General features: G+C 46.1%; 1 protein-coding gene across 1 annotated transcript in view; it reads right to left on the bottom strand.

Moving 5' to 3' along the window:
* Nucleotides 1-532: 532 nt before the first annotated feature.
* The window catches only part of LOC124033592 (Wilms tumor protein 1-interacting protein homolog), a 42741-nt gene continuing 25844 nt past the window's right edge, over nt 533-17429 (bottom strand). Inside the window, exons 3-9 of the mRNA XM_046345671.1 lie at nt 15460-15561; nt 10651-10718; nt 8761-8823; nt 8245-8375; nt 8026-8077; nt 7435-7503; nt 533-5089 (exon numbers count right to left, since the gene is read on the bottom strand). Of these exons, the coding sequence (XP_046201627.1) occupies nt 4937-5089; nt 7435-7503; nt 8026-8077; nt 8245-8375; nt 8761-8823; nt 10651-10718; nt 15460-15561 (638 nt within the window). The 3' untranslated portion in view covers nt 533-4936. The remainder of the gene's footprint in view (nt 5090-7434; nt 7504-8025; nt 8078-8244; nt 8376-8760; nt 8824-10650; nt 10719-15459; nt 15562-17429) is intronic.

Here is a 17429-nt window from a genome sequence, read left to right as displayed (position 1 = left end):
GGCAAGGCCATGGGAAAGCCAGTTGTCCATATCACTATCAAGTTCAGGCTAAATCATTCCCATACCCTTCCCAAGTTTACCACATTTCGTTGTTGATTTATGTCCAATGGCAGCACTACATTACAGCATGCAATAAAATGGTAATAACATGGTAATAGTATGGTAACAAGGTATTTATGTTGTAGTTCAACAAAGTGCCATCATTTGGATAGAAATGATCATGACTTCACATACAACAAAAAAATACATCATCATTTGGTTTAAGTTAGCTACAAAACCACTTTATTTAAAAAGCAGATTATATAATCTACAGTTAAATGATACGTCCCGATTTTTAATACATTAAATAACTTTAGACTTTTTCATGTTTAGATAAATAAATCTAGTTTCCTTTTTTATGAACCATCTAGGTAATCAAACACTTATACAAAAGCGATACAAAAGTGATGTGACAGAGGTGTCATATGTGCTTATTGAAAACTACTGATAGGAGAGAGAGAGAGAGAAGTCTTCACTTTCAGAGTGATTTATGACAGAGGATGGAAGGAAAACTAGCCTCTTTATGCACAGGTCTGGGGAAACTAGCTGTGTGCTATGCAATAGAAATGGAACTGAAGTAGTATTTTTTTAAAGAGGTGTATTAAGACATCGTTAAAGGGGATCAACTCTTGTCAAGTTTAAACATCTTCTGCTTTAATGAAAAATGATTTGAGATTGATATGAGTGGGTCTTATTGTACTATTCAAACTACAGTTCAGAAAATGCCATTGCCTCATTCTTCAAGTATATTACACATTCCTTGACTAGGAGTCTCATCATACTATGCTGAGATTCAGTTTATCTACCATCAAAGGGAATTTCCCAGCAAAAAAAACATGTACTCCAGGGATACTAGCCTTTTCACTTCTGTAAATGTACAACTGGGAGCAGAGCAAATATTAAACAACAGTTTGCCAAACATACACTAATAATTACATTCCAAAGAATCTCATCGAGGGATACATCAGAAAGCACATGATGCCTGTGTGGGCCATCCTTTCTGTTGGGGAGAGATTGAGAGAGCATGGGTCGTTTTGTGGAGCTGGATGGCCGTTGTCCTGCTCACTCAACAAGGTACATGCACCATGGCACTGCCACTGGCACACACGCACACACACACACACACACACACACACACACACACACACACACACACACACACACACACACACACACACACACACACACACACACACACACACACACACACACACACACACACACACACACACACACACACACACACACACACACACACACACACACTTCTGTACACACTGGGTATACCAAACATTAAGAACACCTTCCTAATATTGAGTTACACCACGTTTGCACTCAGAACAGCGTCAATTCATCAGACATGGACTCTACAAGGTGTCCAAAGTGTTCCGGAGGGATGCTGGTCCATGTCGACTCCAATGCTTCCCACAGTTGTGTCAAGTTGGCTGGATGTCCTTTGGCTGGTGGACCATTCTTGATAGACACGTGAAAAACCCAGCACCGTTACAGTCTTTGACACAAACCGGTGCACCTGACACCTACACCATAACCCGTACAAAGGCACTTAAATATTTTTGTCTTGCCCATTCACCCTCTGAATGGCACACAAAACACAATCCATGTCTCAATTGTCTCAATGCTTAAAAATCAGGTTGAACCTGTCTTCAACTACACCGATTGAAGTGGATTTAACAAGTGACATCACCTGGATTCCTCTGGTCAGTCTGTGCCATGGAAAGAGCAGTTCTTAATGTTTAGTACACTCAGTGTCTACAGACCACCAGACTAACACACACACACACACACACACACACACACACACACACACACACACACACACACACACACACACACACACACACACACACACACACACACACACACACACACACACACACACACACACACACAGACGCACACACAGATGCACACAACGGCACAACCAGCGAGGGAAAACACGGGGGATGGATTCCCCAGAGACATGGGTTGGACCAGCAACTCCCACAACCAACCAGACAATCAGATCAACCAGTAGGTATGACACAGTAACGTATGCATGAGGAGGATATGTGGGGACTCTCGATGGTCAGACACTCACTTACTCAGTGCTACCATATGGGTCAAATAACCAGTGTGTGGAACTGTACATGTTAACAGGTCTGTGGATGGCATGACCAACGACAACTCAGAGGCCTCTAGGAGAAATTAAACAACGAGGAGAAATTAAACAACGGACCAATACCCTTCAGAGGACCGTGAAGACGGCGACAGCTCGTTTGGCCTCCGATTCCATTTGATAATAATAACGCAGCAAGAAAATACACTACACTTCTAGAATCTTATGTGGAAAATGTCTGCAAAATATATAGGCAATCTACGTGCTTCTAACTTTTTATCTTGTTATATAATCGTTGAGACACTGCTTGTGAATCTCTCGAAGGTCACGTCTTCTAAGACTGCTAAGTGGAATGAGTGCCAGCCCAGGCAAGCGCTGTGGCTACTGGCTACTGACAGAGCATTTGGTGCCACAAACATCCGCTATGCCAAGTAGCACTGGCGCAGTCACATGAAGGGATGGTACAGGAGAGTGTGTCACAGAGTCACATGAAGGGATGGTACAGGAGACTGTGTCACAGACTCACATGAAGGGGTGGTACAGGAGACTGTGTCACAGAGTCACATGAAGGGATGGTACAGGAGACTGTGTCACAGAGTCACATAAAGGGATGGTACAGGAGACTGTGTCACAGAGTCACATGAAGGGATGGTACAGGAGACTGTGTCACATGAAGGGATGGTATAGCAGAGTGTGTCACAGAGTCACATGAAGGGATGGTACAGGAGACTGTGTCACATGAAGGGATGGTATAGGAGAGTGTTGTCACAGAGTCACATGAAGGGATGGTACAGGAGACTGTGTCACATGAAGGGATGGTACAGGAGAGTGTGTCACAGAGTCACATGAAGGGATGGTACAGGAGGGTGTGTCACAGAGTCACATGAAGGGATGGTACAGGAGACTGTGTCACAGAGTCACATGAAGGGATGGTACAGGAGACTGTGTCACAGAGTCACATGAAGGGATGGTACAGGAGGGTGTGTTACATAGTCACATGAAGGGATGGTACAGGAGACTGTGTCACAGAGTCACATGAAGGGATGGTACAGGAGACTGTGTCACAGAGTCACATGAAGGGATGGTACAGGAGGGTGTGTCACAGAGTCATATGAAGGGATGGTACAGGAGGGTGTGTCACAGAGTCACATGAAGGGATGGTACAGGAGGGTGTGTCACAGAGTCACATGAAGGGATGGTACAGGAGGGTGTGTCAGAGTCACATGAAGGGATGGTACAGGAAGGTGTGTCACAGAGTCACATGAAGGGATGGTACAGGAAGGTGTGTCAGAGTCATATGAAGGGATGGTACAGGAGGGTGTGTCACAGAGTCACATGAAGGGATGGTACAGGAGGGTGTGTCAGAGTCATATGAAGGGATGGTACAGGAGACTGTGTCACAGAGTCACATGAAGGGATGGTACAGGAGACTGTGTCACAGAGTCACATGAAGGGATGGTATAGGAGACTGTGTCACAGAGTCACATGAAGGGATGGTACAGGAGGGTGTGTCACAGAGTCACATGAAGGGATGGTACAGGAGGGTGTCTCACAGAGTCACATAAAGGGATGGTACAGGAGGGTGTGTCACAGAGTCACATGAAGGGATGGTACAGGAGGGTGTGTCACAGAGTCACATGAAGGGATGGTACAGGAGGGTGTGTCACAGAGTCACATGAAGGGATGGTACAGGAGGGTGTGTCACAGAGTCACATGAAGGGATGGTACAGGAGGGTGTGTCACAGAGTCACATGAAGGGATGGTACAGGAGACTGTGTCACAGAGTCACATGAAGGGATGGTACAGGAGGGTGTGTCAGAGTCATATGAAGGGATGGTACAGGAGGGCGTGTCAGAGTCATATGAAGGGATGGTACAGGAGGGTGTGTCACAGAGTCACATGAAGGGATGGTACAGGAGACTGTGTCACAGAGTCACATGAAGGGATGGTAGAGGAGAGTGTGTCACAGAGTCACATGAAGGAGCTCGGTTGTTGCTGGTAGACACGGTACCCTTGCATAGCCAAAAGGAGCCGTAGCTAGCTGGATTGTGCCATTGTCACTGTCACCATGCGGTAAGGTTTCTCAGTGGAAGGCCACTCTGAAGGCACAGCATGTCCAACCCTCTAACCCTGCCAGACAGTGCTGGAATGTTATGTAGCAGCCTGCTTCATGGCCTCCCAGCCTCCTGGCAGAGACGCTGTCCAGCTCTCTCTCTCTCTGACAGAGGAGCAGTAAATGCATCATGGCATTGGGCTTCAGCTCGAAGGAATGAAGAAAACAGAAAAGCAGTAAAAAAGAGAGCGATGGAGAGAGGGACAGAGAGAGAGTGGCCCCCTCCCTCCATCCAGGCCAGTCCCCACTGTGATGAATGTGCAGGGGTCATTGTGCTGACGTCAGCCAGGGTATCTGGGTGGGCTGGGGCCTCAGCCTGCTTCACTGTTCACAGACCGAAAGGAGGGAGAAAAAACTGATGAGAAAGAGAGAGAGAGAGAGAGAGAGAGAGAGAGAGAGAGAGAGAGAGAGAGAGAGAGAGAGAGAGAGAGATAGAAAGGGAGAGAGAGACGTGGACTCTCTCCCAGCCCGGTCCTGTGACTTGTCCATGGCCCTGTATCTATCTCCTCTCCCCAGGGCACGGCCGGCAAGTAGAGAGCGAAGTCTCCCAGGGTCTGTCTGTTCCAAAGTTCCCGGGATTCCGTGGGCGGGGGATTCCTTCTTCTTTCTGCTATGTTGTCTCAGGTCACCTGGGAGGCGGGTCAGCGGTGGTTTGGGGTTGGTTCCTCTCACAGCTCAGTGACGTGTAGTGGGTAGCTGGGGGGCGGGTGGGTGGGCACCGGGACCTTTAGCCTGCGGATGTGGCAGCCGTGACAGAGCAGGTGGCAATCCAGGGGGTAACAGCGGTGACCCTCCTCGTCATTTAGCTGGAGGCCACAGTCCTACAACACCGAGGGAGAGAGATAGACTCAGTGAACTGCTGTAGCTGGACATTTGTGAAGGAAAATATTATATACACCCATCTAGGGTTGGGCGATATGACGATATATATCGTGTAATATCTTTTGTCAATTGGACAACACTTTGCGTTCTTCCACACGGAAATTTGTAACACAAACAAACATGGAGGAGAGTGAACGTGACACAGAGCACAGAGACACGGAGCTCGTACCTAAAAGAGGGGATACTAAGGTCACGTGGACGTGGTTTGGGTATGAAAAGTTTGACACAGACCAGAAAACCGTCCTCTGCAAAAATATGCCGCAGGCCCCGACAACAGGCTCAAACACCACTAACCTCTTTTACCACCTACACAGTCCCGACAACAGGCTCAAACACCACTAACCTCTTACCACCTACACGGTCCCGACAACAGGCTCAAACACCACTAACCTCTTACCACCTACACGGTCCCGACAACAGGCTCAAACACCACTAACCTCTTACCACCTACACGGTCCCGACAACAGGCTCAAACACCACTAACCTCTTTTACCACCTACACGGTCCCGACAACAGGCTCAAACACCACTAACCTCTTTTACCACCTACGCAAGAATCATGTGAAACAGTATGGAGAGAGTCTACAGATGAGACCCAAACAAGTACAGTCGAGTGCTCAAAACAAACCCCCGACTCAGACGTTGCAAGAGGCTTTTGCACATATGGCAAAGCATCAGGAAGATGGAAGAGATAACAGCTGCCGTTACAACTTACATCTGCAAAGACATGGCCCCAAATTACACGGTCCAGAAACAGGGGTTTCGTGTGCTAACACTCGACCCAAGGTACCAAATACAAATTGATATGTAACATGTATTAATGCCAAAATAACATGCAAAACAGGCAAGCCCCCCCAATATATATATATATTTTAGGCCTATTTTTATTTTGTTTGCAACTATAGTTTAAGTGTATTCTATTGACCTTTTAAGATTTTTTACATTCATATTTTAGTTGAAAATTTGCACAAAGGTTCTAAATAAAAGGAGAAATATTCAAACATGAGTGAAAACCTTTTATTTGTTGAGTAATTCAAAATGTAATAAGAAATAGGCCTTTACATGTGGTCATTTAATATAAGCTATTTATTTATTACAGAAAATGTGCTGTATCATGATGTGTATCGTTATCGAGATATGAAATTACCTATATCGGGATATGAGATTTTGGCCATATTGCCCAGCCCTACACCCATCCAATCCCTTCGAGCAGGTGCTGGATATCAAAACTATCCATATTTCTAATATTTACTGTACCTTTTATACCTCTCGACTGATATGAGAGGCCGCTGATGGGTATTCCTGGCAAGTTTACGAAGAGGCGGAGTTTGGGTATGAAGTTAGAGCGTTGGGCCAGTAACCGAAAGGTTGCTAGATCTAATCCCCGAGCTGACAAGGTAAAAATCTGTCGTCCTGCCCCTGAACAAGGCAGTTGACCCACTGTTCCGAGGCCACCATTGTAAATAAGAATTTGTTCTTAACTGACTTGCCTGGTTAATTTTTTAAATTTAAATGACATACTCTTAACCTCTTAACCATTTTTTTAATATGTGATGAATTTTCCATCCCCTGCCAACCTGGACTTTAGACCCCTGTAATGATCATCAACCCCACAGAGGCTGCTGAATGATTACCTATTGTCTACATAATACCTTTATCACTCACCTAGACAGGATACAAGCTATTCCCTAGAATGTGTGATAATGAAATGAGTCAACCAGCTTTTGCCATTAAACATGGAATTCTTGATCAAACTCACTCACACTTACAATCACACTTTATTTGAGCCCTGGTTACAATGACTCACACTTAACACAGCTATCATGAAACTGCTGTGTTAATGAATGCACTGTCAGGAATTCAATTTGGCTGACTTCACTAATTACTTTGATTACACTGAGGTTTGTAGGTCACGTGGGATGATTTCCTGTACATGTGTCTGAGTGAGTAAGTGGTCTGAGCGGTCTCTCAGAGTGCTGAGGTTCCAGGGTAGTCAAACAACAACCCCTGGTCTGATGTCCAGCTGAGTCTAGCGCTATCAGCCCTACCCTCTCCTCTCCCACAGGTCAACTCTGGAATGTGCCTGGACAATGAGTCACCACATTGGGTTGCCCCACACTCAGGATCGGTTTGTGTGTGTAGTGCACATACTCACAGAAACATACACCCACACTGCCGTAGCATTTACACTCAAATGGATTAATGATCATAGCCAATGTGCTGTTTACGTTCAACACATAAATAAGACAAGAAACACAAACATGGTGGTAATGACATTGTCTCACCTCACAGTGATAGCACTCCACATGGTAGTCCTTGTCCATGGACACCACCCGGATGGTCTCCTCAGAGCCCTGTCAGGAAACACACACAGTCAGTCAGACCCCCCCCCCGTCTCCACTGGCACCAACAACCAGAGCTGGATATTAAGAGAGTTGGGTCAGAACGGACGCCATGCGTTTTTAGAATGGACACCATGTTAGTGCCTTTATTCTCAAAATGTAGGAGTTGTAACAATATGAGAGCGCCTCTAACAATTCCCTATGAAATGACCCACTGTAAACAAGCAAAACAGAGCAGCGAATTGAACAGACGTTTTTATTGATTAGCATTGGGGATAAAGTGTATCCATGTAGGTGCTGTGTTGTGGTGTCAACTAATTGCTCATCTGCCTTCACTGGATATCTTCATAGGTTTTGAAAACTATCAGAAATAAACAGCACAGCTTGGAAGCGTCAATTATCAACGGCTATGGAGGAGAAAATGGCAATCTCGGAACGTTCAGACAGAACGCCTCGACAGTATATATTATATATGACTCTGACAACTAGTGACAGGAGCTAAGAGGATACAAGCAGTCATTGGCTTATCATTACCTGAGGAGGGAGGATTGGCTGGTTGCATGAGGCGCATTTAGGGGCAAAGACCCTGTGGGGGAAACAGAGTAGAAGTTAAATCTTGGTACTGTACATGCTGCATAATTTATATCAGTTTCAGCACAAACCAGGATTTAAAGAGTACTGTGGAATGAAGAAACTCTTGCATGCAGACTTCATCACATGTTGGCATTATCTATGAGAGACACATGTCCTTACGTGTGGTAGTCTTTAACACAGTAGATGTTGTTCTCCACGTCCACAGTGAAAGGTACTCCGTCCAGACCCTCCGTGCAGACCACACAGCGGAAGCAGCCAGGGTGGTAGGACTTGCCTAGTGCCTGCAGGATCTACACACACACACACACACACACACACACACACACACACACACACACACACACACACACACACACACACACACACACACACACACACACACACACACACACACACACACACACACACACACACACACACACACACACACACACACACACACACACACAGATAACAGTAAGGCTAGAGATTGAGGCCTCAGTAGGAGTCAATCACACCAGCCCGTTGGCATTCAGATACAGAAACAAACCTAAACTAGGAGGTATGATGCCACATGTCGAGCAGAGATACAGTACTGCCAAAGAGAGATCCCAGAGAGGGACAGGCATACTGTCCTGCTGATTGTCTCCTATCACTATCTAGCAGGCCCTCCTACAGTATTAGGTTATTTCTTACCATTTCCATGATGAGGTGACCACATACAAAGCACTTCTCTGCCGTCTGCTGAAAGCCAGAGTACTGTGGGAGATTAAAAAAGAGACTTATCACTGGGTTTGTTAAGCAATGGAAACTGTTACATGGTGAATGTTAACTGTGTATGGTTGAGACTTGGGAGTGCAGCATTACAAAAGAGAGGATGGCTAAATTTGACACCTTTAAGTGTTTGAGAGAGGGTTGGGGTTAATTCCACAAACTAAATTCTAATTTCCTTCTCTCTGTAAATTCCATTTAATTCAGATTGAATTGTATGTCAGTCTTTGAATTCAGAGATAATTCAATTCCTCTCAATTCCAATGTGAAGTCAATTCCAATGTTAAGTTAAATTCCCAATTCAATATTTTCCTGAACAATTCCACAAATATTCAATTCCATTTCAATTCAAACAGTCCAAATAGTCTAATTCCAAGTCAATTCCAATTTAATTTGAATTGTTTTCAATGTAAATTCTCCACTTCTTAAATGATTTCAAGAATTTAATTGGAATTTCAAATTCAATTGGGATTGACCCCAACCCTGGTTTGAGAACCCCTAACACTATGACCAAAATGTAAATGTAGGGACCCAGAGTACAGCCTAAATGACACCATCTATAGGGGGTGCTGCTGGTCTCTTTATATTGATGTGAAAGGAGTTGGTCCTTTTCCCTTTGTCTCCTCTCTTGGTTGAGATGTATATAAGAGACCAGTGGCTGTAGCGATACCTGTCCTAAACCAAACCCATCAGAGCACTCTACTAACAGAAGGAGTACAGCACACATCCAGTCCTCAGCTCTCTACTATTGGTGGTCTCCAAAAGTCTGCACCACAGTCACACAAACACAAGGAGATGTACCCGAACTCCAGGTAAGACATGTGTAACTGGAACATAAGATATCACACTGATATCACACTGAGTTATACATGCATTACCATCGTTATGTTTGTCCCATAGTGACCAAAGCGCATGACCCTGAGGTCATGGCCTGATGAGAGGAGGGGGAGGGTAATGATGGGACAGGGACAGCAGGTGGAGATGGGGTGGTGAGGGGTGCATGGGGAGGGTGACTCCAGATTTCCACTTTAACCCACCAAGACAGACCATCTGCCCTGATGACGGGGCAGAGCTGGTGGTCAATACTCTGAGGAAGCTAGGGACTTTATCACACCCACCATCTGATCCTTTTAGGATCTATTCTTTACATCTATAGTATGAGGAAACCCAATACCAGTCTTAGCACTCATCATCTGAACCAATTGAAAGTCTGTTTTAGGGGCCAATGGGCAATGTGTAATGGAGTGATTCATTTACATTAAGTAAGTAAATGGCAACCGAACAACCTAATTCAGTAGTAATAAGGTCTGTATCTTTTTGGAAGACAAAAATGACTGCGAAAAAACACCTGGGTCCCATTGATCATAGATTGACGGACGTCTATAAGAGATCAATACATACTAATAACTTGTGTCTGTTTCCCATTGTGTCCAACCTGGGCAGATGGATACATGATACAGGAGGCCGTCTGAGGCCTGCAGCTGCCCACAGCCACTCCGCCTCCCTCTATAATTCTAAGTGCTGGGGAGTAATGGGATGAGAGCAGTGGGGTAATTGTGCTCCTTGGGGAAATTTGGGGGAAATTAGTGGGAAGTGAAGGGGTGGTGCTTAACTTTAATTGTAGCAGTGAAAGTCTGTTTTCTCTGGAGGGTTTTGAATGTGCAACCGCTCCTCTCCCAAGTCTGTCATCGAGGGGTGAGTGTGTATGAAGGACATGGAGAACTCAACCTCTGAACATATGCATAATGAACAAAACATACACATAAATGCATGTTCATAAGGAGGCATGCAGGGACAACAGATGTTGTAACTCACCAGGAAGTCCTCTTCACAGTAGACCTTGCCGTTGACGTTGTAGAAAGCTTTCCCTCTCAGCCTCCTCCCTGAAGAAGAGAAGTAAGTGTGTGAGCTGGGGTATAGAAGTGTTCCTGTATCAGACCCTGTCAAAGTGAAGACTATAAAAATGTTGCTATGTGATTTTACCCAACCCGTAGGCTATAAGAAAGTTAATACATCAAGGAAATAGTGTTTCCAGCCTTTTGAGCAATGCTGAAATGCTCCAGGGGTTCTCCTGATGATATTTGAAATACATTTTACAAAACTGTATTGTTGAGAATAAACAGTAATGGGAGTTGACTTTTTGCCTCCTACTCCCCTGACTCCTCTCTGTTCCATTAAAGCCACAACGATAACAGATGTCAACAGGAAACACCAGTGAGAAAAGCAGATGACAGTAGCATAATGTAGGTTTACTCGTTTGAGGTCCACACTACTGTTTCAATACTCTGGTCATCCATTGATCACCATGAGACTCCTTCTACTTAGAACCAGCAAACAATCAATACAGCCCCACCATCCAGACCAGGTCCAAGCAGCTTTACAAACTCCCCTTCCTCCTCACCCCTCCTCGCCACTACCCCTGCCATTGTGTACAGCTCACACACACACCACCACCACAGCCCAAATACAGGAGCCCGAGCAAAGGATTTCCCCATGTCTGGTATAGGCAGGATCATACTAACAGTCAGTCCCTCCCCAAAGTCACCATTTTGGGGCTCCATGAGCACAGTAGCAGTAAATTCCACAGGATAAAAGGGAATTTCTCCTCAATGCTCACTCCCACTGGCCCTGGCCTTTGCGCCCCCTGCGATGCTTCTCTTAATGCATGCCCATTCAAATGCACTAAATGGCAGCAGCAGTCTCTTCTCTTTCTGGCAGCGCAGTGACTTCAGCCTGGCAGACAGAGCGCATGGAGCTCATAAATCTGCAGGATTAGTCAGATTTAATTGCCGTCCTGAGCTGCCATTGATTTTATGCGTGTCCCGGCTTGGGAAAGACATGTCCCCCTTTTTACACCCAAATGAATGCAATCACTGTATTTCACACACAGTGTCACATTGCTGGGAGATAGCAATACATTAACACCCACATAAATGGCTATAGCAGCCGAAGAATGCTGTTCACAGAATAGGTGAGACTTAAGCCTGAAAGCGAGGAACTATTAGCATTTAGATTTGGAGGCTGGACGAGAGAGAAAAACATATTTCCTGTTGACTACAGAGGAGGAGCTCTTTTAACTCATAGTGACTAAACTTATAAAAACCATTACATTCAAATCAACAACACACCAGTGAGCCAGAGCATGTTGCTGTGTGTCTGTCTGGTAACCTTTGCTCTGGCGAGGGCATGTTGCTGTGTGTCTGTCTGGTGACCTTTGCTCTGGCGAGTGCATCTGGAAGGTGAAACACAAAGCCCTCGGCGCTCGCTGACTGTGGTGCTCTGCTAAGGGAGCGGGCTGCCTGAGCAAACGGGCACATTCTTTCTGCCTGAGGTCACTAGTTGGTCCCATTCAACCCCCCTCCACCACCCTCCCTCCCTCGTTCCCTCATAGAGAGGGGGAGGGCTCCCTGCCTCCCTCTCTCTCCCTCTAGCCTTTGTCACAGGAGAGGAAAGTGCTGGGCTGGCTGCAGTGGGCTGGGGCTCAGGGCTCCTCTCCTCTTCTCCTCAGCTCACAGCCCCTGAGCACGGTGGGACATGTGGCATTTTCCATGGAGTTCAGGACCAAATGGCTCCCTGATTGGGATTTTACACTCAAGATACTGTACTTAGTTTTTATAGCTCCAATATTGGTTTCCCATGACTCAGTGCTGCGTTTCACAGACATGCACATAAAGGGCCATGCATCTTGAAATAATTGGAGCGATTCTCTCAGCTAGATATTTAACCCATCAGAAATAATTTTAGAGAACTACAACAAACTGCAGTGAACTGGTCAAATAAAATCATTCTCTGAGGAAAAATAAAATCCTTAGTGAGTCATACTCCAGCAATCAAAGTCTTGTGATCATGTAGTCAGAGTGGTAGATTGTGGACCAGTCTTGGATGCCTGGTGGCGGTACTGTAGCACTGCTGACTGCCACTCCTGGTGTCATTTATAAAATCCCTATGCTACTATGTTGACTTTTAATGACCTGGCTGTTGGCCATAGGCAACTTTTTTATTTTATTTTTTACTATAGTTGCTAAGCCAAGACATGAGATCACAATAAATACTGAATAAATATCTCTTTATGTAAATAATCTGAATAATGCCCTAGATTACCAGATTTTAAATGTTCAGCATCCCCATATTCTTCCTGTAGGAGGGAAACATCAAGCATGTTGCACCCTCTCAGTTTCTATCCCTCCCTCTCCTCTCCTCTCTCCTCTCAGAACAAGTGGGCCTTTATCACCTGCAGGCAGGCAGCGGGGATCTGAGGGGGAGGAGGCAGAGAGGGAGAGGCGGAGGGAGGGCCTGCCCACTACTGTGGTAAGTAAAAGAAGGATGCTGGAGGTAGTGACTCACTCAGATTGCTCGGGACTTCAGACAGGAATGTTTCGATCCCGGCAACGTAAGCATGTGCTGGCCTGCTGCTGTTTCCAAATTGTTTTTAAGTAAGTCTCTCTTTAAAGAGAACAGCCAAGTTAAGACACCAACAGAGCCACAAGCACATCTCTCAAATAGAAAACCCAGAAGCTACGGAATCTCCCAGTCTCTCTAATATCATTAAGAGCTAGGATAAAACCATGACCCACTCAGTCTCTCTCAGAAACTACCCCACAACTAAATCACAGCGAAAGTCATGATCAAGTAGTCGAACCATCGCCAAAGGCAGCACGGGTCACACTACCAAGCTGTTGTACATCATTTAAAACCTTGGCCAGATCCCACAATTTACACTCAGATGAGGGAGTAGCATAGTAATAGAATGACTAGATTCTATTTATATGTGGAGTAGCCAGGCTAACTCTACTTAGTGCAGCCATCTACCATACCCCAGACAGATCCCCATAGCAGACAGCAGAACATTGAGATGTGTGCCCTGTGCCAGCCAGCCAGCCAGCCAGGTGCAGATGGTGAGTGACTGAGGAAACCACAATGCATCATAAACGGGTTTCAGAAATACAAGGCCCTTGGCTGTTTTCTCCTGGTTGGTGTGAGAGGCACTAGCAGGATGTGTTACAGTAACACAGATGTAACTAGTTAATCACTAGCGTGCCCCGTTATAGGCATGGATACATGTGAGCTAGCAGACAAAAGGTATGTGGAAGGAGGAAGTGGGTGGTGATCCAGTCAGGAGCTGGGCATCAACACCAGTACAGGAAATAAACAGGAGACTGGTCACAGAGGTATGTCTTATGACTGTATAGTTGAGACTAGTAAATAATGAGGAGTGTGTGTGGGTATGTTTGGGCGGGTGGGGGGTGTTTGTGTGTGTGCGTGCGTGATGTGTGAGCGTATAATTACTCGCGTACACATTTTTCTGTGTGTGTGTGTGTGTGTGTGTGCGTGTTTATGTGTGTGTTGTTTGCTCAGAGCCCATGCCAGGCCGACCCCCTCTGATAAGCAGGCCTGGTACACTTTGTGACTGTTTGATTGAGGTCCTCATGGGAAGGCCGGCTGAAGTGGAGGGGGGTAGTTTGCATTCCTGGCCATTTCATGAAAAAAGGGTGCAACCATAGGAGCAAGCCAAGAGGAGGGCTCAATTATGCATGGTTAAACAAAGCCCAAGGCTACCAGCCAGCAATGTCTCAGAGAACTGAACACTCTCTGCTATGGAGCTCCTGAATCTTACAGAGTAACATTTGTGGACTTTTAGTCAAAAAGTAAAACAAAAACAGCTTGTCAACAAATAAGTTGATACATCATTAGGTGTGTTTAGAGATCTACAGGCACTTTAAAACTAAACTTCTCAGAGGGGTTGAAAACACTCGAAAAAGCAAACATTCCCATTCATAAGAGACCCAATAATACATCACAGAGTTTACGTTAGGAATAAACCATCGCAAGAGTCAAGATGGCCTGTTATCATCTATATACAGAGACCACTAGAATAAGAAGGGGAAGACTTGCTTCACTTCTGGATAGATTTCACCAAACGTATTTCATTCTGAATAACAGAGAAGTATAGATTATCTTTTTCTGTACTGTTTAAACCATTATAGATGGGCAATAATGTCTGACCAATATAAACAGACTACAGTATACCTCTCTGGTCTGAATCAAGTACACTTTTCAAAGCAGGTCAAAAGGAATCTGTAGAGAAACCTCAGGATTAGAGACACTGCCCCTCATTCTTCAACCACACAATACACCTGAAAGTATATGTATTCAATTACATGTCAATTATATGCATTTCTTCCAAAGCCAAGGGATCAGCATCCATGTACATCAGTGCATGAATGAAAGCAACCTTGCTCCAAACTCTCTCCAGCTTCGCCCTCGTCTCCACTTGAAACAAGAGAGGACAATTGGAGTCAGGTGACAGGGCAGCACTACACACACAAATATACACACGCGCAAGCACACGCACGTATACACACATATACACAACAGTCATAAAAACATTTTTTCAGGTTGACTGCAGATTAATCATCCGTCTCTACAACACGTCTCTACAGTTCCAATATATAATCCGTGTTCCTGTCAAATAGAGAATAGAGCATTTTGCTGATAACTCCCAAAGACACTCTGGCAACCAACATCAATGTTGTGCTAAGAAATGAAAATACAGGACATCTGTGATGCCAGCCAATGATGCAGCTGCTGAGTAGGAGTAGAGGACAGAGGGATATATACACCTACCACAGGAGTAACAGGTGAAGCAGTTGGTATGGTACAAATTCCCCATGGCCTGACAGGCTTGGCTGGCTCCATACACACCTTTCCCACACTTGATACAGATACCTGGAGGAGGGAAGAGACACAGGTTAACATCTAGACATAATCTGTTATGCAGGTGAAGGAGGACCCAAACGCGACTTAACAGAAACAGAGTTTATTAATGCTCAAAACCGAATAACTGAAATCCTCTAGATAGTAGAGGGGAAAACAACTGGAGAAGCGGCCACAGACTGCAGGTCGCTTCGGGTAGGCGCAGGCCGTAGTCAACTGAGACACCTGCTCACACGCAGCGTCTGAAGAAGGCACAAAACACGACAGGACAGGGTGATACACAATCACGGCAAAAAACACGACAGGACAGGGCGAAACGCAATTACAGCATGGAATACAAAACAAGGAACCGATGGAACAGGAACGGATCACAAAGGAATAAATAGGGAGTCTAATCAGGGGAAAGGATCGGGAACAGGTGTGGGAAGACTAAATGATGATTAGGGAATAGGAACAGCTGGGAGCAGGAACGGAACGACAGAGAGAAGAGAGAGCGAGAGAGTGAAAGGGGAGGGGGAGAGAGAGGGATAGAACCAAACAAGACCAGCAGAGGGAAACGAATAGCATGGGGAGCACAGGGACAAGACATGACAATAAATGACAAACATGACAGTACCCCCCACTCACCGAGCGCCTCCTGGCGCACTCGAGGAGGAATCCTGGCGGCAACGGAGGAAATCATCGATGAGCGAACGGTCCAGCACGTCCCGAGACGGAACCCAACTCCTTTCCTCAGGACCGTAACCCTCCCAATCCACTAGGTATTGGTGACCCCGTCCCCGAGAACGCATGTCCATAATTTTATGTACCTTGTAAATAGGTGCGCTCTCGACAAGGACGGGAGGGGGAGGGAAGACGAACGGGGGTGCGAAGAAAGGGCTTAACACAGGAGACATGGAAGACAGGATGGACGCGACGAAGATGTCGCGGAAGAAGCAGTCGCACAGCGACAGGATTGACGACCTGGGAGACACGGAACGGACCAATGAACCGCGGAGTCAACTTACGAGAAGCTGTCGTAAGAGGAAGGTTGCGAGTGGAAAGCCACACTCTCTGGCCGCAACAATACCTTGGACTCTTAATCCTGCGTTTATTGGCGGCTCTCACCGTCTGTGCCCTGTAACGGCAAAGTGCAGACCTCACCCTCCTCCAGGTGCGCTCACAACGTTGGACAAACGCTTGAGCGGAGGGAACGCTGGACTCGGCAAGCTGGGATGAGAACAGAGGAGGCTGGTAACCCAGACTACTCTGAAACGGAGATAACCCGGTAGCAGACGAAGGAAGCGAATTGTGAGCGTATTCTGCCCAGGGGAGCTGTTCTGCCCAAGACGCAGGGTTCCTGAAAGAAAGGCTGCGTAGTATGCGACCAATCGTCTGATTGGCCCTCTCTGCTTGACCGTTAGACTGGGGATGAAACCCGGAAGAGAGACTGACGGACGCACCAATCAAACGACAGAACTCCCTCCAAAACTGTGACGTGAATTGCGGACCTCTGTCTGAAACGGCGTCTAACGGGAGGCCATGAATTCTGAATACATTCTCAATAATGATTTGTGCCGTCTCCTTAGCGGAAGGAAGTTTAGCGAGGGGAATGAAATGTGCCGCCTTAGAGAACCTATCGACAACCGTCAGAATCACAGTCTTCCCCGCAGACAAAGGCAGACCGGTAATGAAGTCTAAGGCAATGTGAGACCATGGTCGAGAAGGAATGGGGAGCGGTCTGAGACGACCGGCAGGAGGAGAGTTACCCGACTTAGTCTGCGCGCAGTCCGAACAGGCAGCCACGAAACGGCGCGTGTCACGCTCCTGAGTCGGCCACCAAAAGCGCTGGCGAATAGACGCAAGAGTGCCTCGAACACCGGGATGACCCGCTAACTTGG

This window comes from Oncorhynchus gorbuscha, linkage group LG04 (genome assembly GCF_021184085.1).
Source record: "Oncorhynchus gorbuscha isolate QuinsamMale2020 ecotype Even-year linkage group LG04, OgorEven_v1.0, whole genome shotgun sequence".
In the NCBI taxonomy this organism is placed as follows: Eukaryota; Metazoa; Chordata; class Actinopteri; order Salmoniformes; family Salmonidae; genus Oncorhynchus; species Oncorhynchus gorbuscha.
This window is presented reverse-complemented; position numbering and strand designations above follow the sequence as displayed.